This window comes from Panthera leo, chromosome C1 (assembly GCF_018350215.1).
Source record: "Panthera leo isolate Ple1 chromosome C1, P.leo_Ple1_pat1.1, whole genome shotgun sequence".
Lineage (NCBI taxonomy): Eukaryota > Metazoa > Chordata > Mammalia > Carnivora > Felidae > Panthera > Panthera leo.
In genome coordinates, this window is record NC_056686.1 from 175,492,512 (window position 1) to 175,516,830 (window position 24,319).

Below are 24,319 nucleotides of genomic sequence, written 5' to 3' on the forward strand. Positions count from 1 at the left end.
GTCTTCATTAACATTCGTCAAGTACAGAATGCGGCTTTTTTTTTTTGGACTACAGCAGGAACCTAGAACTCTGTCGTTAGGCCCAATTCCTAGTACTGATACCACCTCATCTGTCCACAAAGCACTTCCACATGACTTCTCTTATTTGACTTGGTCAGGAAAAGCTGTGAGGTGGGTGGAGTTGGCTTTATAGTATCATCTCCAATTTACAGAAGATGAGACAGAATTCAGAAGGCTTCATGTGACTTCAAGGTCAAGGAAGGAGTACTGAGTTCATGTTTACTATATTTGTATCCAAACCACCATAAACTGTACATATGAACAGTGGGATAACACTAAAAATTATGAATTATTATGAAATTGCAGAGGAAGAAAATACCTTATCCAAAACAGATGTTCTATAACAAAACTAGTATTAAATAACTGGGGAACGCAACTCAGGAAAAAGGACTCAAGATTTTAAAAACGTTTTTTATATAGAAATATGTTACAAAGATTTTACAACATAGTAAATCATTATGTCATACCATAGAAAGAAGATGAAACCTTAAGAAAAAAGAAGAAAGTGCTCATAGTAACGGATTGCAGTCTCCATGAAAGTGCATAAACAGTTAAGGCAAAGTACCATGTTGGTACTGACATGTTGCAAAATGACTCGGAAAACAGTTTTTTAAAATACATACAAAAGTATTTCTTTTCTTCCATTCTTCTCAAAGACATTTGAACGGGATACATTTATAAACGGTCTTGCTCTACAACTGTGTAAAAATAACTCCTTGGGTACAAAACAGTGAAAGTAAAAATGCTCTACCTGAGCACGTTCAAAAGTCAATCTGATGATTTTAAAACAAAACCTTTCCAAGTGTGAGCTTGCTTTCTACATTTAATCTACCAGGCTAAAAGCGTGCTCCCTCCTGTTCCAAGACAGAGATCATTAACGATAGCGGAGTTGAATTCAGATCTTGCTCTCCTGGGTGACTTTGAGCTTCTAGTTTCTATGGCCAAACTATCAGCGTATTTGAAGTCCTTATGCATTTACTGTTATAAATCTACAGCTTTGTTTCTATCTGCAGCTTACAGGAGAGTCATTTTCTGAAGTGTTATATATGCTTACTACAGTATTTCACCATGATAATAAAGATACAAAGGTGCTCTCTAAAGTTATACCGTAAATCCTATTTGAGAATTCTAGTTAAGTATTTCATTTTCCACATATATGTAAATCCCTTATGATCAACAGGATCAATAAGAATAACACTGGTTATCAAACTCTCCTCTTCATACTTGAAGCAGAATTTGTTTTTTTTATAATGTGAAGAACATGCTAAAAGAAAATAAATTAGCTAGACTTGGACAAGAATGAGTTTTAAGGAAAAATGACATATCTGAATGCTTGCACAGATAATAAATATCTCCCAAAGAATAACTTAAATCACGTGACTAACTGCTCTTCGTGTAAAATTTTATCTACTCCTGAGAAATAGGGAAAAATCAGTGTTACCTTTCTCCACATTTAAACTGAGTTTTTCTTTTCCTTTTTTGATTTTTTTCCCCATCCTTAAGTGTAAGGGAAATTAACCAGTTCATTTCCTCTGACTTAAGTCTTGTAAATAGCTTCTAGCCCTCAGGGTACAACTGGGGTAAAACCAGAGAGAAACACCTAGCTGTTTATTGGAATTCTAAAGTACAAAATAAGCATATGTGCTCTGTGTAATCTAGTAACAGGGATAGCAACAGTTAAACGGTCTCACACAACAGATGTATTAGTTTGATTTTCATTCGTAACTTCTTTTTCCTCAGGACAACAGGCAAACATCTTGCCGCCCAGAGTTTTCTGGGCAAATCGAAAATACATGATGTGGCCCATTGCCACAAAGGAGACTGAAATCAGTACAAGCAAGCCAAAAGCTTCAGGATTCGGAGCCAGGATAACCATGATGAAATGCAGAAGATCAAGAAGATAGTTCATGGAGTTCTGAACACCATTTATAACGCCTCTTTCAGATTCAATTACATTTTCTTGCAGCAATTGTGTCACAGTTAAATCAAAGGACCAAAGACCTATTAATAGAAGATATCTGTTAAACACTGAATTTTAATTTATAGCTTTACATTTCACATTTACATTTTAAAAATCTGTTGACGTGTACAAAATATATATTCATCCCTATTATCTTGAAGTCGCCATGCATATATTCATCAGAGCCTTGCCTTTCAGAATTCTTTTTCATTAATAAATACTTGGTGTTGTATATACCTCAAACTAATATTACACTGAATGTTAATTAACTGGAATTTAAATAAAAACTTGAAAAATAAAAATACAATAAATAAAATAAAATAAAATAAAATAAATAAAATACTGGGTTGCTAGTGGCTTCAAGAAATGATTTTTTATAGCCACCATACAAAAGTAAGTCTAATCTACAAACTTCTTAATTCCATTTTTTGTGATTATTATACTACAAAAGCAAAACTCCGAAATCAGAGACAATAAATCTTACTGTAAGTACTAGTGTTTTTAAAGCCTACAGTGAATGTACTAATATACTGTTGTGGTTAAAGTTTAAGGACTTTAAGTGATTATTACATTTACTGCTTGGTTTCTAAAGCCCCTGTAATAAAGCTGTCTTGCTTGAATATTAATTGTCTTTGATAAATTAATGAACTGCTTTGTATCACAAGATAAATATGGTTTCATTTAAAGAAAAAAATTCAAGCAGAGATAATTCATCTGTACTCTATTAATAATTACTTAAATTTTGCTTTGTAAGAAGTCATTACATTGTGTTTCCTTCCAGAGCTATAAAATCCACTTGTTTGGCAAAGTATACTATAAATACACATAAGCTAGAGAGGACTTTTGAAGGATTTTTTTTTTTTGAAAACAAAAACACTACCTTTTTTACCTTGTCCTATACAAATATTTTCTAACTCATAGTCCTTTTAGTAGAGTTATAGCAATATAAAGACACTAAATTACTAAATGGCATCATTATAACTAATATATTTTCAAAAAATAAGTTGCATCAGGGTGCCTGGGTGGCTCAGTCAGTTGAGCATCTGACTTCGGCTCAGGTCATGATCTCATGGACTGAGTTCGAGCCCCGCATTGGGCTCTGTGCTGACAACTTGGATCCTGGAGCCTGTTTCAGATTCTGTGTCTCCCTCTCTCTCTGCCCCTCCCCTGTTCATGCTCTGTCTCTCTCTGTCTCAAAAATAAATAAACGTTAAAAAAAAATTTTTTTTTAAGTTTCAAGCCCTAATCATATTTTAAGCATATGTGCATATATACAAACTGTATTTTAAACTATAAAATAAAAATTTCATATGTATGTAAGGATACAGAGTGGGTTTTGCTTAAATTAAGGGAAGATTTCAGATCATTTATCATTGAATCTTCTGAACCCACACTGCAAAAAAGACACTTTAGCTCATTAACATTCAGAGAGATGACTTACCAATTCTAGCAGCAATGACGCCTGCAAACAGCAGACTGACAGACACTATGGGCACAGATTTAGGACTCATCTCTGGGACAATAGTAGCAGGGTCAGACACATTTGACATGTGCATTTCAGGTGTAAAAATGATTTCAGGTATATCTGTAGGTCTAATTGTGGACAGCGGCTCTGCTTGAATCAACCTAGAATGGATATCTTCAAAAGGAGAAACAGACAAGTCCAAGGGGCTTCCAGGCATGAACACGGAGATCACACACAAGATCAAACAGGAAAGCTGTGCAAATCCTGAGATCAGACCAGTCCGAACCAGGCCACATTTTCTACGTAGCCAAGTAAAAGCCATGGTTCCCATTATTCCAGTTATGGCTGATGTTCCCATTAGAATACTGAGGATGGACCCGCTCAGCCCCTGAGTGTAGGCGTACCCTGTGGTGATACAGTCAAAGCCCAGGACAGTCATATAGAGGAAAGCAAGACCCATGCCCGCCAGAAACACTGGCTGGTTGTAATAGGAGACCCATCCATCTCGGAAGGTGCGGAAGGGCTCAGCCATCTGGGAGGCACAGCTTGGCTCTTGCTCATCTTCAAGCTCATGGATGTTAGGGTCTTTCGCACCCATTAGATGAGTTCCCTCCAAGGATTTTGGCTCAGTTTCTGTTAATAAAAGACATTATTATATGTATCAGTATAATATGTATTTTCTTTTACTAACCTAAGAATTTCAGCTAAGTATCTCCAAGTAGCATTTATGTTAAATAAACAAAATACTATGGATATCGCTGTCTCTCACATGGTCTGTCTCCCTCTCTCCATTGCCCCCCTTAGAAATTATACTCCAGAAATGAAGGAAGGAAGGAAGGAAGGAAGGAAGGAAGGAAGGAAGGAAAGAAAGAAAGAAAGAAAGAAAGAAAGAAAGAAAGAAAGGAAGAAAGAAAGAAAGAAAAAGAAAATTATACTCCCACCAAAGTAAAAGTAAATAACAGGAAAACTCATCAAGTAAAAATATAATAATTGTCTGGAAAAACACAGCATCTGCTTTTCTGGGGCCCTGTTAGGATTCCATTAGCCCAAAAGCCCAACTTGCTCTCTCTTCTTGGGAAATGCCCACCTTCAGTCCTCATTCCCTTCTACTGTTGTACAAATGGCTATGTAACTCTTCTCTTCATAGACTCAGGAATTCTCTTATTCTTTTTCTTCCCCCCTTGTTCTTCCCATTCTTATGGCTCAATTTTTCCCAGCCATCCCTCAGTTGATTTCCCCTCCATGTCTGCTGCTCACGTTAAGGAAAAGGGCCCGAGGCCTCATTCCAGCTCCCTGAGGTCCAATCCCAAGTTGTTCCTCAGGCTGTCAAAAGCCTGGGTATTGACTCATCCATACCAAAGTGACATATTTAACCTCATGCACGCCTTCAGCAGTAATAAACTGGATGAACTTTCGTCTTCACCAACTTTTAAGGTCTGACCATAAGAATAAAAGGATTGATCACTGTATTGAGCTTACCTTTATGTAAATTCAGCTGTTTCAATTCAGCTCCCTCTATTTTAGGAAGAGCTTTCACAGCCAGAGCAGGTGTTTTTTGGTAAACCTTCCAGAGCAGAAAGTACTCCACACACATGGACATGAAATTCCACCCCGAAATGAAACCACAGCCAATGACTGCAGAGCCAAACGTCATAATCTGACCAACAGCCATAGGGGCCAAGATGTTGGTTAACTGGTCAATCCTTCGTACTGTAGCATTCATATCTATAGAGGTAGGTAAAGGAGGAAGATAAGTGTGCAAATCTATCAAAGAGAGACTGCCCACTTACATAATACAAACTCATAATCCAAGAGTATAGATTCCTAGAATGTAAATTTCTAAAAGCACTCTGTGAACAAACCATTTTGTTAGGAAATAATTTGTCATTTGGAACAAGTCATATTAAATTTGCCTCAAAAATCATGATTCCCTGGGGTTATATAAATAAGTCTAATATTAGCTTTTAAGATGAATACAATAGTGAGTGACCCTACAAACATGTTTTCAACAAAAATTTATTAAATGCCTATTATGGGCTAGGCATTATTTTATCACTATAAAAAAAAATAAATAATATCCTGCCCCGTCTTCAGGAAGTTTACCTTCCCATGGGAAAAGAAAGAGTAAATCAATCAATATATATATATATATGTATGTATATGTATATATATATATACACACACACAGAATGTCATATGTCAATTAAATATTACGGTGAAAAATAAAGCAGAAAAAGGGTGCAGGGAAAAGAGAAATTTCAGTTTTCTTTTTTTTTTTTATGTTTGTTTATTTTTGAAAGAGAGCACAAGCAGGGGAGGGGCAGAGAGAGAGGGAGACACAGAATCCCAAGCAGGATCCAGGCTCTGAGCTGTCAGCACAGAGCCCGACATGGGGCTTGAACCCACAAACCATGAGATCACGACCTGAACTGAAGTCAGACGCTTAACTGACTGAGCCACCCAGGTGCCCCAAAAGATTTCAGTTTTCAATATGGCAAGGTCAGGAAAGGACTCCCTGAAAAAAAAAAAAAAAAGAGAGAGAGAGAGAGAGAGAAAGGAGTAGGAGGAAAAAGAGTCAGTCCTGTAGATATCAGTGAAAAGAGAATTCCAGACCAAGGGATGTAAAAATGTCCTGGGGCAGGAGGAGCACACCTACAATGTTAGAGGAACAACAAGGAGGCTGGCAGGGCTACAGCAGAGGGAGGAAAGGAAGAGGTCAGAGAGGGAGGGTAGACTGGTCTAATCACCTAGGGTCTTGTGAACATTATATGGATGCCAACTTTGTCAATGAATGGGTGAGGAAGCCTTTTGGAGCTTTTGAACAGAGAGGTGACACAGTCTAACTTATGTTTTTAAAGGTTCATTTTGGCTGCTGTGTTGTGAAGACTGTAGCATGAGGGTGAGGGAGTTGGTAGATAAGAGCAGAGGCAAGAAGACAGGTAGAAGATGATGTAGCATAAACCAGGACAGTAATAATGGAAATGGGGAAACAGATGTTGGATACACTTCAAAGGTAGAATCAGAAAGATGTGCAAGTAGATTAGATATGGGGTGTGAGAGAAAGAGAAGAATTAAGGAGGACTCTGAAGTTCACTGTTGCTGTTTTCTAAGCAACTATTAGAAGGAAAGAGTGGCCATTTACTGAGAAAGGAAAGAATTCAAAAGAATCAGATTTGCAGCAAAAGAACGAGTATTTAGTTTAGAGATGCTGATTTTGATAGGCTACTGAGAAGCACAAGGGTGTATCAAGTAGACAGTTAAATATGTCTGCAGTTTAGGAAAGAAGTCTATGCCAGATTTGGTAGTCATCAGCCAGTTGAGTTTTAAAGCAGTGAGACTGGATGAGGTCAACCAAGGGACTGAGTGTAGATCCAGAAGAGGCAAGATCTGAGGACCCAGTCCTGGGCATGTCAATGTTTAGAGGTCAGGAAGATGAAGAAGAACTAGTGAAAGAGGAGAAACCCCAGAGGAGTGTGGCATCCTAGAAGCCATGGGGCAACACTGTTTCTAAGAGGAGGGGTCATCAACTGGCAAGTGCTGCTGATAGGTCAAGGAAGATGAGTACTAAGAGGAAGCTCTAGATTGGTCACAGGGAAGGTATTGGGGGCTTCAAAGAGAGTAGTTCTGGTAGACCAGAAAGGGCAAATGCCTGACTGAAGCTGGTTTAAGAGATTGGCGTCAACTCCAGGAGATATACCATTTATATTATATTTCTAAGTGAGTGGCACTCCCTGGACTCACAATGTAAATGTTGCCCCCCTGGCATCATGAAAAGCAAAGCCCTGACCAGGGACAGGAACTAGAAACAGCATAGACATCTTTTTTTTTAAGATTTTCTGAAAACAGAAACAAAGAAATGAGGTGGTAGAAGGGTAAAAAGAGGTAAAAATGTTTAAGAGAAATATTATTGCACATTTATATGCTGTTGGGGATGACACCATAGATGAGAAGGGATGGAATCTGAACCAACACACAAATGGGAGAGCTACTCTTAGACGGGAGCAAAACCATCAACATGCACAAGAGTGCAGACCACATACGCAGCTGCAGGTGGATGTAATGGGGACAGCATGTGTAACTTCTCATTTCTTCTACTCTCTCAGTAAAGCACAAAGCAAGGTCATCAGTGAGAGTGAGGATGGGAGAGGAGGTATGGAATGTATGAGGAGAAAGGAGAACGTGAAACCTACTCCTCTAAGGAAACAGGAAGGAGGAAAGGGCCACAGAAATTAGTATGATCACCTGGCAGCACAAAAGGGCGAACATGAACCCAATGGTTATGAACTGTAAAACAGTGAAAACAGAGAGCAAAACTGTGCATTTTTCTCCAGCCATGTTCTACTGGAGAGTGACAGAAGGAGAGGAGGCCAAGTGAGCTGAGAGTATAAGCTAGGAGGTGATCATATGTGATCAGAACATCTGACCTGGAATTTCAGCTGAGTAAGGAAGGGAGACAAGAGGGGTCACAGACAGTGAAAATGGGGTGACAACCAGACTGGAAGACTGTTGTGGCTAGGGTATGAGAAGGAATGAGCTGGGAAGACAGGAGGTGCCAATTCAAGACATGAATGCCTAAGATTAAGATTATGGAAGGGGAGGATTTAGTGGTGATGACCAAGTCTAGGACATGACCATGGGAACACAGCAAAATCAGAGCAGAGGACAACATGAATAAAAGAGAGGAAGTCAAGAAAATGACCAATTTTCTTATTCTCTATCTCACAGAGTAGAGTGGAACCAATGAGACAAATCCTTATCAATCATGTGGGGCACCTTAAGAGAAAAGCAATAGGTGACTAATAAGTGCATTAGCAGAAAATTGCCTTTATTCCTTCTCTAATTCTTCCTGGTCCTCAACTGCCTTCCAATTAGTCCCATGAGTGTATAATGCTTACATGATAACAGAAGAACTTTGACACGTTTCACCTTTCACTTGAGAGGCAAAGGCAGTTTTCATTGATCTCACACATGACCCTTTTTTGCAGAGGCTTCGCTAACTTTCATCCCACCCTCAAAAAGTTTCCAACTCAGGTGCTAACAGAGAAGTATAGAATAGATTCAGGTAACTCAATATTTTGATTCCCAAAATTGAGTACGAGTGAAAATATACCCATGTTCTGAAAGCCCCACAACAAGAGAAAAATTAATTTAGTTAAAATGATTTGTTGTATTTTCACTTCCTCGGTTTTTAAGTGCTCCTGAAGCTTCCTAATGCCACCAATTTCAATCTTTATTATACTTAGAAAGCTAATAATGTTTGTGTGTGATGCAGTATCAGTAACCAGCTTTTATGTTTTGGAAGCAGAATGAACTATATAATGATTTGGGGAAAAGACCGCATCATTTCACTGGTAACAGGCTAGAGAAGAATCTGTCCTCTGAATATGCAAACCCATCCTTTTCACAAATTTCCATTTATTCTTATGTAAACACACATATATGTGCTCATTTAATTCCAATTTAACTATTTTCAGCTGCAGCTGAGGCACAGACCATGACATTAAATAAAGACTTGCTATTAAAAAGGGTATATTAAATCTCATAGGATAATAATAATAAGCAGACCTGCTGAGCAAATAGCAGGCAGCAGGTTTGTCTACCTTAAATATGAAATCAATTTTTAGTCAATAGAGTTCAAATAAGAAATTTATCGGTCATCTTGATCACAGTAACCAGCAGATGTGTCTTTAGGAAGGAGGATCAAAACAAAACAAAACACCTCAGAAGCTATAAATAGAGTGGTTAACAAAGAAAATAGGGAAGGAAATAAAACAGAAGGGATAAAAAGTCTGGGAAAAGGAAGTGAGCTTCAAACAGGTTTGACAGGCTAAGGGTCATAGCACAACAGACTGCTTTAATAAAACACTAAACTAAGTACCTAGGCAAATTAGCCGACAGATTAATTACCAGTATTTATGTAGAAAAACAATTCCTTTTCTGGTGATCTCCAAACTAGATGGTAACAGCTGTATTTTGGTCTGATGCCACTGAAATTCTAAAATTTTTTAACCTTCCAGGGAAAATGTCTCTATTTGTTTACCCTCAGTGATACAACTTCCAGTTTTTAAACCTATTCTGAAATCAAGAAACACTGCATTAAGGGAAGGGGAGCAATTAGCATCTGGCTCACCACCTCTCCTCCTAGTGCACACAGCTTTTGCCCTTCACAGGCACACACACACAAGGCACACACAGGTTCAGCATCCCTGTCCAGTCCCCTGCTCGGGTTTCTAACAGTTTTCGTTGGGTTTCTAAAGTTTTCGTTTCGACTTCAAAATGTGCCCTGCACAAACACACACAATTCCTGACTGGAGGACGTGCATCTGTGTGCAGAGACTCAACCTCAGAGGTGACTAAGGTGTACTTCTTGACATACACTTCTCCAATTTTCCTCTCTCCTCCTCTCTACCTGTTCTATAATTCTGCCTTATAGCAGAAATAGCACCAAAAAATCAATGGTTAGATAGACCCTTGCTGACCTTCTGAACTAAGAAAGTTTCTATCCTATTTTGAAGCATGGTTTTAGTTAATCTTTTAACAAATGCTGAAGAAAGACAACACGGAGGTTTTCCCTCACTAGGCTACTAACCTGCAATACTAGTTGAATGCAGAAAAGCACCACTTGCTAAAAGCTAATTCACAGTGGATGAAACTTCAATAAGCAGCTTGCTTCCTTTCCTAAACTTGAGAAATTTGACTTCACTTGCTAAAAAGCACCACTTGCTAAAAGCTAATTCACAGTGGATGAAACTTCAATAAGCAGCTTGCTTCCTTTCCTAAACTTGAGAAATTTGACTTCACTTGCTAAAAAGCACCACTTGCTAAAAGCTAATTCACAGTGGATGAAACTTCAATAGGCAGCTTACTTCCTTTCCTAAACTTGAGAAATTCCAGAAAGTTAGAAAAGAGACTGCAATTATTCCTCTGCAATTATTCCTGATAATAAAGAAAGGCAGCTGAGAAACAGTCATTCATATTCTTCTTGTTGTTCTGGGACGTCAAAAAGCCCACAAAGTTATATGGAATCTTTGGTTTTTCTTATTTATTTATATTTGTATTTAGAATAAATGATAAGTTCTGAGGAATTTTCACTTTACACAGGGCTTTTTTCCCCCCAGACTGTACAGACTTCACAAGAGTCAAAATGAGTTTAAAATTCATATTAAGAGGGGCGCCTGGGTGGCTCAGTCGGTTAAGCGTCCGACTTCAGCTCAGGTGATGATCTCACGGTTCATGAGTTCGAGGCCCGCGTCAGGCTCTGTGCTGACAGCTCAGAGCCTGGAGCCTGTTTCAGATTCTGTGTCTCCCTCTCTCTCTCTGACCCTCCCCCGTTCATGCTCTGTCTCTCTCTGTCTCAAAAATAAATAAACGTTAAAAAAATAAAATAAAATTCATATTAAGAGAAAGAAAATCATTTTAAAAGACAACTTTCCCCCCAAATATATTCTACCAGATACATATGTGCTCTATTTTCAAAACAGGTCTTTTTGTACCTTTTGAATTTTAAAACATGGACATGTATTACATACTTAAAATAGCATATTAAAAAGAGAAAGTAAATAAGGAAAAAAAACATACAAAAAAGGACAAAGCCTAATCATATAGTTCAATGTGACAAGAAGAGACATGGAATTATTTCCTATTGGTAAATGATTACAGGAAGAAAAAAATCAACGAGAATCACTACTTTACCTCTAGAAAGAATATCCTGTGGTATATTCACATGTGCTATAAATTCATCCTATATGGACACCATTCTCTAAAATCACTGTGGTATTTGTCTCAATTATAAATAACACTGCTACAACAAAGTGATGATTTAAGCAAATTCTTCTCTTTCTTCCTTTAGACCTTTCACACATTTTCTTTCTCTCACCACCTCCTTTCCTTTTTTTAGCCACATGGCCCAAACAAAGTTGCCTGCTATCCCCAACACTAATCTTGCCTTCTGTGAACTAGAATAAGCCATTTAAATCATCAGCAATAGTTTTCTGGTCTGTCAGGATGGTTGGGCAATAGGTTTGTGATACCCATTATCTCAATGACCAGCACAACTGATTGACCTGATCTAATCAGTGGATAGGTGTACCCTTCATCCTTAACCCTGTGTAGCTATGAATCTGATGTGTGTCTGTGTCAGGGGGCAGGTAGGGAATATTGAGTGAGGTGAGTTATTCTGAGTACAAGTGATGCTGATGTAATAGGACATGTTGCTTTGTAAGCATTCTTTAGTCTGTCTCTGGCCTCTTATATATGTTTCCAATGGACAGCTAAGATTATGAGCTTCTTGAAAACCATATTTCTCTAGTATTTGTCCTCAATTTCTCTAGTATTTGTAACAGCAATTCTATTGCATTGCAGATAATATAATAAAAGTTATAGATTATAACTTTAAACTTGAAGGAATTAACTACTAGAGTCCCTTTTGGAAATAAAGTGTTTCCACTTGGATTGGAGAAAAACAAAATCCAGTAAATACTAGTCATACTACCATGGTATGAATGAATCAATCTCATGTCAGATTTTCACTGCTCTAAGTATTAAGTAAACATACAGAGACCATGAACAGAATTTAAAAGAAAGAGTTCAAAAGAAACGTTCTTCCATTTGCCAGGTTTGCATACAATAAAAGTTCACTATCCTATAAATTAATTTCATAACAGTGAGATAAATCATTGCACTGAAACTGACAATGTGATAAGACAAAGACTATATTTTCAATTTATGGAAAATAATTTTCAATTAAATACCCAGAAGAAAAGGTTTAACCCTCATTTACTACCTCTGACGTAAAGTGAATCCTCATGTAACCCCTTACATTAAAAGAGAAAGCCAAATTACCTGCTAATTTGCTTCTGTCTCCTCCTGCAACAACGACAATCCAGTCCCTTTGGATCGTGATTGCAGTAGCAGTACTGGCCAAATTTGCGATATTTGCAATAGTAATGATCAAGATGTAACAGGAAGTCTAAGGAATTATAGGAAAAAGTTGAGTTAAAAATGTCAGTTTTACCACATAGTACCTACACCTCACTGTACGGTGTAGTTTGAAATGGTCTTTGATGGCATAATAATAAAATTTTAAGTTCATTTCATAAAATCGTAAGAAATAATTTTACTTTGTAGACATGAAACCATAAATACCAGTAGTCAAGCTAAAGGGCATAATATCTTCCTAATCCACATCATCTGTAATACACATAGTACAAAAATTATAAAAATCATGTGCACATTTATGTGACATAGTTATCATAAAGTGTTAACATAGCAGTTTTTAATTTCTTCCCAAAATACCTCTTTTGGAAAAAACAATAAAGGGGAAGTGAGAAGACCTGCATTTAAGTCAGAATTATGATACTTCCTAGTTGCACGACAATGGTCAATCAGATAACATCACTTTGTCTAATTTTTTCATTAACAAAATAAAGGGAATATACCAGAAGATTTCTAATGTTCTCCCTGGCTTTGAAACCCTACAGTATCAGTCTAAATATATAAGAAGATTCAATAGTTACATCAAATCCATTATTTGCCACCACCCCATCTTTCCCCTTTTCCATCAAGCTATCATGAGACCATAGTGTGAGAAGTTATGTAGTCCATGACCCCATACATACCAATTACTATTGGAGGAATACAATTAGGACAAATTAATAAATATATGGATTACATTTCTTATGTAATGTGAACAAATTACAGGTTAGTAGCTGAAAACTAATTGACAACTGAATTATACAATAAACTTTTAGAAATACCACTAAAAACAAATAAGGGAAAAAAATAGGACAAAATTAAAATTCAAACAATATTTAATGAGTGCCCACTATGGGCAAACAAGCAAAAACAAAATATAATACAAACGGTAGAGGATATTAAATGGACACAGAGGGTCAACAGTTGTCTTTGTGAAAAGATACCCCCTAGTCTCAAAGGGTTTTCATTTTTTACCACTACCAGATGTTCTATTTTCTGCCATCAAGAATATCACTGAGAACTTACAAGAACCCATCCATGATACATGGTCAGAAGCTCGTTTTTATGTAAGAAAACCATCATCAGAATGATTCCACACAAGATGACTGAAACATTCTGTACCACCAGCGCAGTCTGAGCCACTGTACAGAGGGAGAAACAAAGTGTTCACTATACCAAAATATCACAATGGCCCCATTTTTGTCCACACATTAATGCATATGCAAATTACTATATGAAAAAAAAAATTCCTGAAGTAAATCCTGAATCAACTATTTCCAGTAGGACCCACCAGATAACACCAGACCAGTAAAACTTACAGGAAGAGTGAAGTACTCACCATTTTCCTATTAATTAAAGCCATTCATAATGACCACATTTTCATTTAGCTTATTCTCTTGAAAGTTTACTGTCATAAACAGAACTATATTACATAGACAAGATCCATCTTTCAGCTCTTTGTTGCTGAAGCTAAAATCATAACATGCAGGAAGTTACAGAAGAGGTTAAGAAGTCATGGAATCCATAAGCCCCTACAGAATAGGCTGAATCTGATAAGATAGTATGAATACATAGGAAAGATATGTAAAATTCACCAAGAATAAAGCAGCAGTGTGTTCCACTGGGCATTCTAATGCTGTATGCTGCTGCTATGAAATTCTAAGTAACACCTTCCCTCACAGAAAATGCCAGTTTCCTTGGAGTCCGGCACCCATGTAGATAATGTATTGGAGTAAGGACTAGGTACACCAAGTAAGGACACCCACAGTCTTATTTGTAATCTTTTCCCTGCCACTCACCAGGGTAGGTGATCTAGGACAGGATACATAATGTCTCTTACGTCTGTGTCTATAAGGTGAGGATGATGATACATATGTGCCTTCTTTACAAGGTCAGTATGATGCTCAAATAAAATACTCATGAAAAGTACTCTGAAAAATACAGGGAGTTGTATGCGTAAGGCATAATTATAGCCCTGGTCTTTAAGGGCAGTAAAGCTCATTCTGGCTTAGAAGGTCATATAAAAGCCTCAAACAAACTGCTTTCTGAAAGTAGTTTGTAGTAAAATCCCAACATATAACTCATTCTTCTATTGCACAAGGATTAAATACCAACTGCATGAAGTTTCTAACTTTTAGAACCCCACCGACCAGAGGAAGGAAAGATATGGGAACAGATAATTGTAAGAGTAGAAGTACAATAGCAGAGGTGTTGACAAAGACTCCTGAGAGCAGAGGAAGAAATGATTAAATCAGCCCAGAGACATCGGACATTTTCACAGAAAGTGACATGTGAGCTGATTTCATGGGATAAATGGGAGATTGCTATCCTACCACACACTTTTTCATCTAACTCAACATTCTTTCCCAACCTAGGATTCCAATGCTCAACAATCATAAGGTTAAAAGGTCTCCAAGATATATAATATCCCTGTGTTCCTACAAATAACGATGTGAACAACCAGGAATGTTTTTTGTTTTCTTGTATACAAAACTTAGTTCTATATGTGTTCTGGTATATCCATTCTCAAAACAGACAAATGTCCATCTTGACCATTTCACTAATAGAATCAAGTCCTAGAATTTGATAATCCAAATTGCTCTCTATCCAGGGGCAGTCATCCTTCACTGAAAGAAACATATTTCAATCTTTCTCCAATGTCTAAAATAGACTTGGCCAGGTCTTGGCATCATCAACTGCACAACCCAGGAAAACTGTGACCTGTCTTATTATCTGGATTGCCCTTATATTCTGCATAGCTGAACTGTTCCATCACTTTCTCTCTTTCCTACACATAAAACTGCAATGATTTCAGTACTAATGCTCTAGAATAAATGTCAATATATTACCATTTCTTCTTTTCCCCTCAAAAATTTATAATTCAGCTCTCCATGATCCTGACTCAGATATTCCCTCTTCAATATAGTTTTCAATTACCCTACACCTGCCTCTATAGAAAACACTGTAACCCAGAGGACAGATGTTAAAGCTGTCCCAGGAACATCACACTGACTGACTCCAGTGCGAGTCATGGTTAGAAAGAATGCCAGAGTTAAGCAAACTTTTAATGTTTAACATGGCTCCCAGAAAAGAACTATGGTGTTAATTATTAACATCTGGAATTTATGACTAGCCAAAGATCCAAAAAAATCTATAAGCTTAATATCTTGGCATTCCAATTTTGTGCAGAAGCCCCAGGACCTTCCATGTAGAAGTGCTGACACTGATCATCCCATTGCTCAAGTATGGCAGCAGATACACAGTGGGTCAGTCACAGTGGTTTCTCTTTAGCTCAAGCCTAGGTCCCATGAATACAAAGCCTTAGTTTACCACTTCTCACCTTTAAGTCTGGAATTCTTATCCACCCAATCACCAATGATGGCTCCTAGGACCAGAACAGACCCTGCCACCACCAGCCCGTAGACTGCAGTCAAGAGGAGGCTGTTTCCATAGAGCTCTACCAAAAACACGGACACTGCAAAGTGCCACATCCGATCTCCCTTGAATAAGAAAAGAGAAAATGTTTTGATGAAATTATTTTTATTTCCCAGGCAATTACACTCAGGAAGTTGCTCCCTTATCAAAATGTACTTTCTGGCTACACCATGAGATTTTTCCAAGTCAACAATTACTCTTTGAATTGAATATTGGTCAAGTGTTAAAATCATCCATCCCCGTCCAATGGAAAATATTCTGGGCCATTTACTAAGTAAACCCAAAAAAAGCATGATATTAATGAAACACACATACTCCTTATCATTCTAGGAAAAAAAAATGTAGTTTCAACACCAAAGAAGGTTTTTTGAGACAAAACTTCTTCCCTTTGTGTCAAGTTTCTACCTGGGCCTAGAATTTACCTATCGTGATTTGAGACGCACAAAGTAGTGTGCTACTGAACCAGAATGAAACTACAGTACAGTTTACAAACATTCATATGCTTTGAATGTCAAGAAAAAGCCAGTTTCCCAATTTGTAAACTGATAAGAATGAACTATATGATCCTTAAAGTTTCTTTCACCTAAACATTCTAAAATATATGCTCTATTTCACCAATAAATTTCAAAGTCAAAAAAAGGCAGGCTCAGAAAAATGAAATTAATATGGGGAAAAAATTAATATGGGCAAATTCTGGTACCACATTTACAAAAATTTCAGAAATAAATGCATAAGCAGCTTTTTATTTGAACATTTTAATATGGATGGGTTTGGAAAGGGTGAAAAGACTACTTATTTTTTCACTGTAGAGTATACAGGAAATGAATTCATTATGGCAAATATATAGAATAATGAAAAATTTTTAAATGAGTCAGGTAAATTAATGCATAAGAAATCTATAATGGACCTTATCATGAGATTTTTGGCTCCATCCCTGACCTCTGACCTCTGACTTAACATAAAACAGGACAACAATGTTTTATCATAACCTATCCCTGGAAATCACTACAGGAAACTAAATTCCCAGTCTAGGCTCCTTATGCATTTGACACTATCTGGAAGTACTAGAGTCCTAATTCTTTCCAAAGTTTCTTAACACCTGCTTGATAAATTCAACGTATTAGGACCAAAGTATTATCCTGGTATATCAAATGATTTTTTTTTAATTTCATAAAGCCAAGACAACAATTCTATGCATTCAAAATTTTAAATTGAGTCAGGGCGCCTGGGTGGCTCAGTCGGTTGAGCGGCCGACTTCGGCTCAGGTCATGATCTCGCGGTCCGTGAGTTCGAGTCCTGCGTTGGGCTCTGTGCTGACAGCTCAGAGCCTGGAGCCTGCTTCAGATTCTGTGTCTCCCTCTCTCTGAACCTCCCCCGTTCATGCTCTGTCTCTCTCTGTCTCAAAAATAAATAAACGTTAAAAAAAAAATTAAAAATAAAAACAAAATTTTAAATTGATGCACATACACAATAGCAATCCTTTACAATAAACTTCATGTAGACCAGTATTTCTCTGCAGGAATGATTTTATCCTCCAGGGATCACCTGGCAGTGTCTGGAACTGTTTTGGATTGCCACAACTCTGGGGCAGGGGTAGGAGTACTACTGGCATCTACAATGCATAGCGCCGTCCCCTACAACAAAGTATCCAGCCCAAGATGGCAACAGTGCCAACTTAAGAGAAACCCCTACCATGGAGTAGAGGATTGTGAACATAATTTAGGAAGGCAATTCAAAATTAACATAAGATTAGGGCCTTGTCGAATGGGGTGAATATGGTCAAGTAAATCTTAAAACAAACAGTGGAAGCACTATGTCTGCAAGACTGATTCTAACCTGATGGTCTGGAATGTGAGCTCTAGAACATTCTGTGTTCTCAAACCTCAGCCCACTGCATGGCCCAGGTTACATACACAACAAATAACTACGGAATCAACAAAGGAGTGGATCTGCAGTGAATCCCAGTTGTGAATGAGTCAATATAGAATAAGTGGCAAAAACCTACACTGATTTATCAATAACATTGTTCTGGTACATTAGATTTGTTCCGTGACTGTTCAAAAGTTTGAGGATTAATCAGTACCATAATTCACATGTCTGACACAGCTTTTGTTTGCATTGATAATGGAAAGTTTTTCCACTTAAATTAAGTAGGAATTAAGTTTCAAATACCAATGTACTAAATGATTAAAACTGTATGATACACATACAATTTGTTTGAAACCCATAAAAAGACAAATTTATATTAAGATAAAGAGATCAATAAGAATAACAAACTGCTTCCTTAATCTTTAACATGAGAAGCAAGTGTAGATTGGATTAGCATACAATGGGAGGGGGTGAGGAGAGGCACTTTATCTTCCTCTCCATCCCTCTGAATAGCTCCCAAGGAAAAGACAAGAAATACATAAATGCCCTAAATGATAGGTGGCCTCCAGGAGTGAATTTCCTTTTTCTTACCATAAGGAATAAAAAATAATACTCCATGACTGTGGCTTCTTTCTTTCCTTTTTTTTTTTTTTAAACTCCTACTTTTTACCCAAAAGAATTTTAGACTCTTCTACAGCAGGCCATCAAAACAAGTGCTACCAAATGAAAATTTTCTTTCTTGCTTATCCTTGTATCCATGACGCCTCCCTGATGGAGAGGAATAAAACTGCTCCGATTATCCCAATTTCTAAAGGCTTTAAGCTTTAAGAGGCAACAGATTCCACACTCATGAAGCCCAAAGTAGTACAATCTTGAGCCCACCCATTCCTTCCTTACATCCATTTCCTGCCCTCCCATGTGCTCTCACTGTACTTTGATGATTTGTTTACACGTCCATCTACCCCCAGTGGGCTGAGAGCTGAGGGACAACTGAGTATCTGTGAATAAATGATCACAGTCATTAATCCACTTACTACTTATTGGGAAGCTACTATAAACCCAATCCTACGGCAGGCACGAGAAACTCCACGGTACACAAAAATCAAAGTCCATACTTTCCCACAGCTTGCATCTCAGTGAGCAGAGACCAAACACAAACCTAAAACAGGTCAAATGGTATAAATGCTACAAGGAAAAATAAAGCAGCATGAGCAGGAAGGTGGCATTTTGCATTAAGTAGTCAGAGACCTCTCTGAGCAGAGACCTAAAGGAAGTAAGGGCTGGAGTCATACACACATCTGGGATATGAATGAAGACAATCCAGAGGATAATGACACAAGATATAAGCAACTGGCCACCCTTTTCCACTGTTGGTTACCTTTTTGTGACTAGACACATTTTTTAAAGCCCATACTAAATCAAATTCTAAGCTCCTTGACAACAAGACCCATTTCTTACAGTACTTTGCATTCTGATAGCATAGAGTAAAATGTACTGATCTACTGGCAGATAGAAATAAAGCCAGAAATAAAAAGCACCCAACCCCACACAGATATAACCTTCTACCCTAATACTTCTATTTTCAGTGTACAGGAAACCATGATTTCGCAGAGTTTTCAGGGGAATGGATAGATGTGTGCGTGTGTGCGTGTGTGTGTGTGTGTGTGTATACATATATAATGTATACACACACACACAAACACTTTTATTTTGTTCTAATAAAATTAGGCAGTGTCAAACAGGAGACAAAACTCAAAGGCAGACTTAACTAGAGTTACTGAGCATTCCTCTTTTGTACTCTTTTGCAATAAGGAGTAAAACTCCACTAAACCTTATATGGTTGTAGATCCTGGTTTGGGGGGATTTTTTTTGTTTTGTTTTAATCCAACTTTCCACAAGAACTCCCTTAGCTCAACTTACTGGGGTAAGTGTCTGCCACTTTTCATATGGGACTTTTAATTAACATGACAAAAAAATCCTCCTGGAACAACTATAGTTACACCCTTTTGGCAAATCTGACCTCACAACCTAACAACAAAAGGTCACATAAACATTAAAGGTAATGAGTATTTAGAAGTGAGATATCTCATTCTCCTAAGAGATAGGTCCAGACCACAGGATGGGACTATCAGATGCTACCTCTATTCCTTGTTATTGGTTTTTAGAATACTTAAAAGTAGGGGCACCTGGGTGGCTCAGTCGGTTCAGGGTCCCACTTCGGCTCAGGTCATGATCTCACAGCTGGTGCGTTTGAGCCCCGCGTTGGGCTCTGTGCTGACAGCTCAGAGCCTAGAGCCTGCCTCGTATCTGTGTCTCCCTCTCTCTCTGCCCCTAACCCACTCGCATTCTGTCTCTGTCCTCTCAAAAATGAAAACATTTAAAAAAAAATTTAAAATACTTAAAAGTATTTTTAAAAAGTACTGAATTAAATGGAAGGAAAACTATAGGTTTAGGTATAATTAAGAGTAGTTTCACTAGATTTCTACTTAGAATCATCAGCTATTGAAAACAAAACAAACTCACACCAATTCAACTTTGTTTACATGTATTTGCAGAGTCATCCTTGTCTAAGCCTCTGGGAAGATAGGAGCTAGCCTTTCTAAAAAGCCATCTTTGAACTGCTATTTCTTAAAGAGCTGATAACCTAGCTTAATAATTTCCCAAGGGCATGGGTACAGATTTCCTCATACAATAGTTTGCATTCATGTTTTAAGGATGATCCAACAGAAGTTTCCAATTTAAAAAGAAAATACTATTCACAAAATTTACCTTAAAAATTCTCTCTCCTTTTGATTTTTTAAAATTAAAAATCATAGGAGGCATACATAGAATTTACTCAAATACTGCTTTTAAACAGTAAGAAGAATTGTTTAATTCGAAAGATTCTAATCATTAATCAAACACACACATACAGCATCCTTTTGGGATTATTCTTTTTTGGGATGTTGATGAAGCTAGCCAAGCCAACAGAAACACTGGCCCTCTTCTAGGACCGCATAGGAATTTGGAGAGAGAATTATGAATCATTTGCTGATTTTCAATGGATGATGGTTTTTAAGACAGCCTGAGATGCTCAACAAATATCTACCAACAGATAACATTTTTAAAAAATTTTTTAACGTTTATTCATTTTTGAGAGACAAGGAGAGACAGAGCATGAGCAGGGAAGGGGCAGAGAGAGGGAGACACAGAATCCAAAACAGGCTCCAGGCTCTGAGCTGTCAGCACAGAGCCCAACAAACTGTGAGATCCTGATCTGAGCTCAACCAACTGAGCCACCTGGGCACCCCAGGTAACATTTTTTTTAAGTTTATTTATTTTTGAGAGACAGAGAGAGGGAGTGCACACACAAGAGTGAGGGAGGGGCAGAGAGAGAGGAAGACAGAGGATCTGAAGCAAGCTCTATGCTGACAGCAGAAAGTCCCATGGGAGGCTTGAACTTACTAACCCTGAGATCACGACCTGAGCCGAAACTGGACACTTAACCAACTGAGCCACCCAGGTACCCCCAGCAGAAAACATTTTAAAGCCAAGAATTTTTATCACTCAGATATTTGTTTTGGATGCCAATTTATATTTAAATTAATCACAGAATGCTATTTTTAGCCTGAATCAGTCACTCCACTATTCTACTGTATTTTCATAGTGCAGTATGCTGGAATTTATCATTTTAACAAAAGAGGAAAAGGGAGAAATAGCTTAAATGTGAAATAGAAGATACATGAGACATTCATCCGTTTTTAGTAGCAAATATTACCATAAGCCTAGTAGCACAAAATACAATTTATAAGCAATGCAAATATTCCTGTCCTTCTATCTTTGGGTAGTTGTTCATCTACGTAAAGTATGACAATTAAATAACTTTTACTAACACCTATGGGAAAATATCTTGGGTGAAAATAACTTTCTGGTTAGAACATGTGTGTTCGGATGATTTATTTAGCTGCACAGAAAACCTGGAAGGTGACTTAATAAAATTGGTCCAAATGAAAGGAAACAAGAAATTATGCAAGTATGTCGAAGAATTACTGTACATTGTCACTTACCCAAGTAGACAGAGAATGACCAAGGTAGAGAAGGAATTTTGCCGAGGTCAGGTAGTTTGTTAAGGATCCTGCAAAGACACACAGGAGGGGCGGTGGATAAAAAGCGTATTTAGGTCACTTAAGTGAGCTGAGGTTGGAATACTTGCCCGTTTTCTCCTAATAAACACGATCATTAAAAACTAATTTGTGGGACAAACCACATACATTTTATCAAGTCACCGAGGAATCGATGTGTCCAGTTTGCTTAATACCACTCGCTTCAAGTCACCACGACCTATTGGTCAATAACTGCAAAACCTCACCTACGGTTAAGAAAGCTCTTGTTTCAACATTCTTTAACTCCGCCTTTTTTTTTTTTTTAAAAAAACAAGACAATCCAAACTTCCAGGTCTACTCCTCCTTGTCGGCGTGTAAGCCCTTTCCCCGCATCTTGCAATTCCCTTCTTCCTCGACCCTCACCAAAAGGAGTCCGAGGACTCCGATCAACAGCTGAGCCACATTCCTCCAAAACTGCGCAGAGCTGCTGGCCTCCACCGCCCACCACCCGCGTTAGGTCAACTCACCGCAGCATCCTCCCTGGTGGTTTTGCTCTCTTGCCTTGGTCATGACCCCAAGCGCCCCCCGCTTGCTCTTCTGCTGCTGCAGCTGCCCTCGATGAGGTGCTTGTTAACAGGAGTGCAAGGAACCGAGGAGAGCACCGCTAAAAACACCACAGCCTTACGCAAAAAGACCCCGACGTCTACTAGGGCAAAGAACAAAAGAGAAACGGCCCCGGGGTCTTCTTTTAGTCTTCTTTCCAAACTTAGCTAACACTGTAGCTGAAGTTGGAAAGGCAAAGCCTTATGCAAGCGGGTGGGAGGCTTCACAGGCCGTGCGAGCCGGATCCGGCACCCCGCGCCGCCGCCGCCGCCGCCGCCGCCGCCACAGCCCGGGCGGCGCAGCCCTGCACACTTATACGGGGCCGGGGCGGAGCTCCCTTCGGCCGCAGGCTCGGGGCCGCCCCCTCTCGCTCAGGGCCAGCCGGGCGTCCCCGCGGCGCGGCGCGGGGCCAGGCGCCCGCCGCCCTCACGCGCCGTGCCGCCCTCCACGCCCTTCCCAGGAGGAGTCGCCACCCCTGGGCGCGAGTGGCCACCTGGCCACAAACAACCGGCGCGGCCTGCGAGGACCCTCGCCCCGCGAACTGCTCGGGCCGGGGTGTCCGCCGTCCGGGAGGCCGCGGGAGGGGGTCGGGAAGGCCGCAGGGCGGCGGCGAAGGGGAAGAGGAGCGTGGACCCCGCGGGGCCGACGGAGAGAGGCCCAGCGCCAAGCGAGCCGGCCGGTGCCGGAGGAAAGCACCCGGTGCCTGCAGTTTGGGGGAGAGGGAAGCCGCCGGACCTTCCCTGTGCAAAGCCCCAACCCGGGCTTGGGAGTGGGGGGTTATTACTTTTTAAAAAGAAAATCATTTTTAATATAGGAACTAAATAAACATAATTCATACCACGGAGGCCACTTTCCTGGCCTTTCCATTCCGGCCCACCTGTGGCAGAGAGTACCTTTTCTTCCCGGGACTACGGAACCGGGCTTCTCTCAAAGAACAAGAATCAAAAGGCAGGAAAGGGCACAAAGACCAGAGTTGAGCCCTCTCCAGAGGACTAAAGGGAGGCTTGTAAAGGTCAAGACCCGCAGCGTGTTAGGGACCCACCCCCAGCCCAGAACTTAGGTCTCCAAATCCTTCCTGGAGATGCAGCAAGGAGGAACCAGCCCAACCGTTTCCCTTCACCATCCTTCCTTCTTCTTTATCACCACTTCCCAACCCCCACTCCAACCCCCGCCCTCCCGCCCCGTCCCTTCCCCACCTCTCCTCCAAATGCCCCAGTATCTGACAAGCAGTTACCAGGAATACCGGTTATCCCAGTTGCGTCCCTGGGTCTGTACCTGTCCAGATAAAGCCATTCGGTGGCCTCCTGAAGTAGCAGATGAATGACTCTAGAGAACACCAGGCTTCCATGAATTTTACACTTTTTTCCCCTTCTGGGCTGAAGCCCTGGTGCATACCAACCCCTACTGCCAGAGAGTTACCTTACGTTTCTCAATCTTGCCAAAACCCCGGGAGTGGATCCTACATACTGAAACTCCAACCAAATTCCACACCCTGAGCACAGGCCAGACTGACACCCAGCAGTGAAGGGAGACTCGGATAAATATATGCCCTGTATCTGGACTATCAATCAGGAGCCTCACAGGTCTACTGGCGGGTGGGGCACAGCTGGATTCGTTGGGATGTGGTCTGGAGGGCAGAGATAGGGGATTTGCAGTTTAGCTACTGCTGCTAACTGCTTTTTTCCCCCTTTCAAGCCCCTTTCCCACAGTACTTTCAAGTCCTTTGACTTAACTTCAAGAGAAGTCGTCGTTTGTCTTCTTAAGTTGGAGCGTAAATTCATGTAGACACACAATATGAGGGACCTGAAGAAGGGGACTCGCCAATTAAACCCTCCACGTTGTGGAGAGCTCTTAACTGGAGATGAATTTTGT

General features: G+C 39.4%; 1 protein-coding gene across 1 annotated transcript; it reads right to left on the reverse strand.

Annotated features, from left to right (window-relative positions):
- Positions 1-457: 457 nt before the first annotated feature.
- SLC40A1 (solute carrier family 40 member 1) lies at positions 458-22,716 on the reverse strand. Its single transcript, XM_042949428.1, has 8 exons — positions 22,372-22,716; positions 21,809-21,876; positions 15,799-15,958; positions 13,485-13,600; positions 12,327-12,453; positions 4,965-5,210; positions 3,462-4,118; positions 458-2,061 (listed from the first exon to the last, which is right to left on the reverse strand). Exons 1-8 carry the CDS (start codon positions 22,412-22,414, stop codon positions 1,748-1,750), a joined length of 1,731 nt encoding a protein of 576 aa, XP_042805362.1. The 5' UTR covers positions 22,415-22,716; the 3' UTR covers positions 458-1,747.
- Positions 22,717-24,319: the final 1,603 nt, after the last annotated feature.

Bases quoted from the DNA above. Each gene is read 5' to 3' on its own strand.
- SLC40A1 (XM_042949428.1), bottom strand. From the start codon at position 22,414: ATGACCAAGGCAAGAGAGCAAAACCACCAGGGAGGATGCTGCG. The intron at 15,959-21,808 runs GTAAGTGACAAT...TTCTTATTCAAG, and splicing joins GTCATTCTCTGTCTACTTGG to GGAGATCGGATGTGGCACTT. The intron at 2,062-3,461 runs GTAAGTCATCTC...TTCTATTAATAG, and splicing joins CGTCATTGCTGCTAGAATTG to GTCTTTGGTCCTTTGATTTA.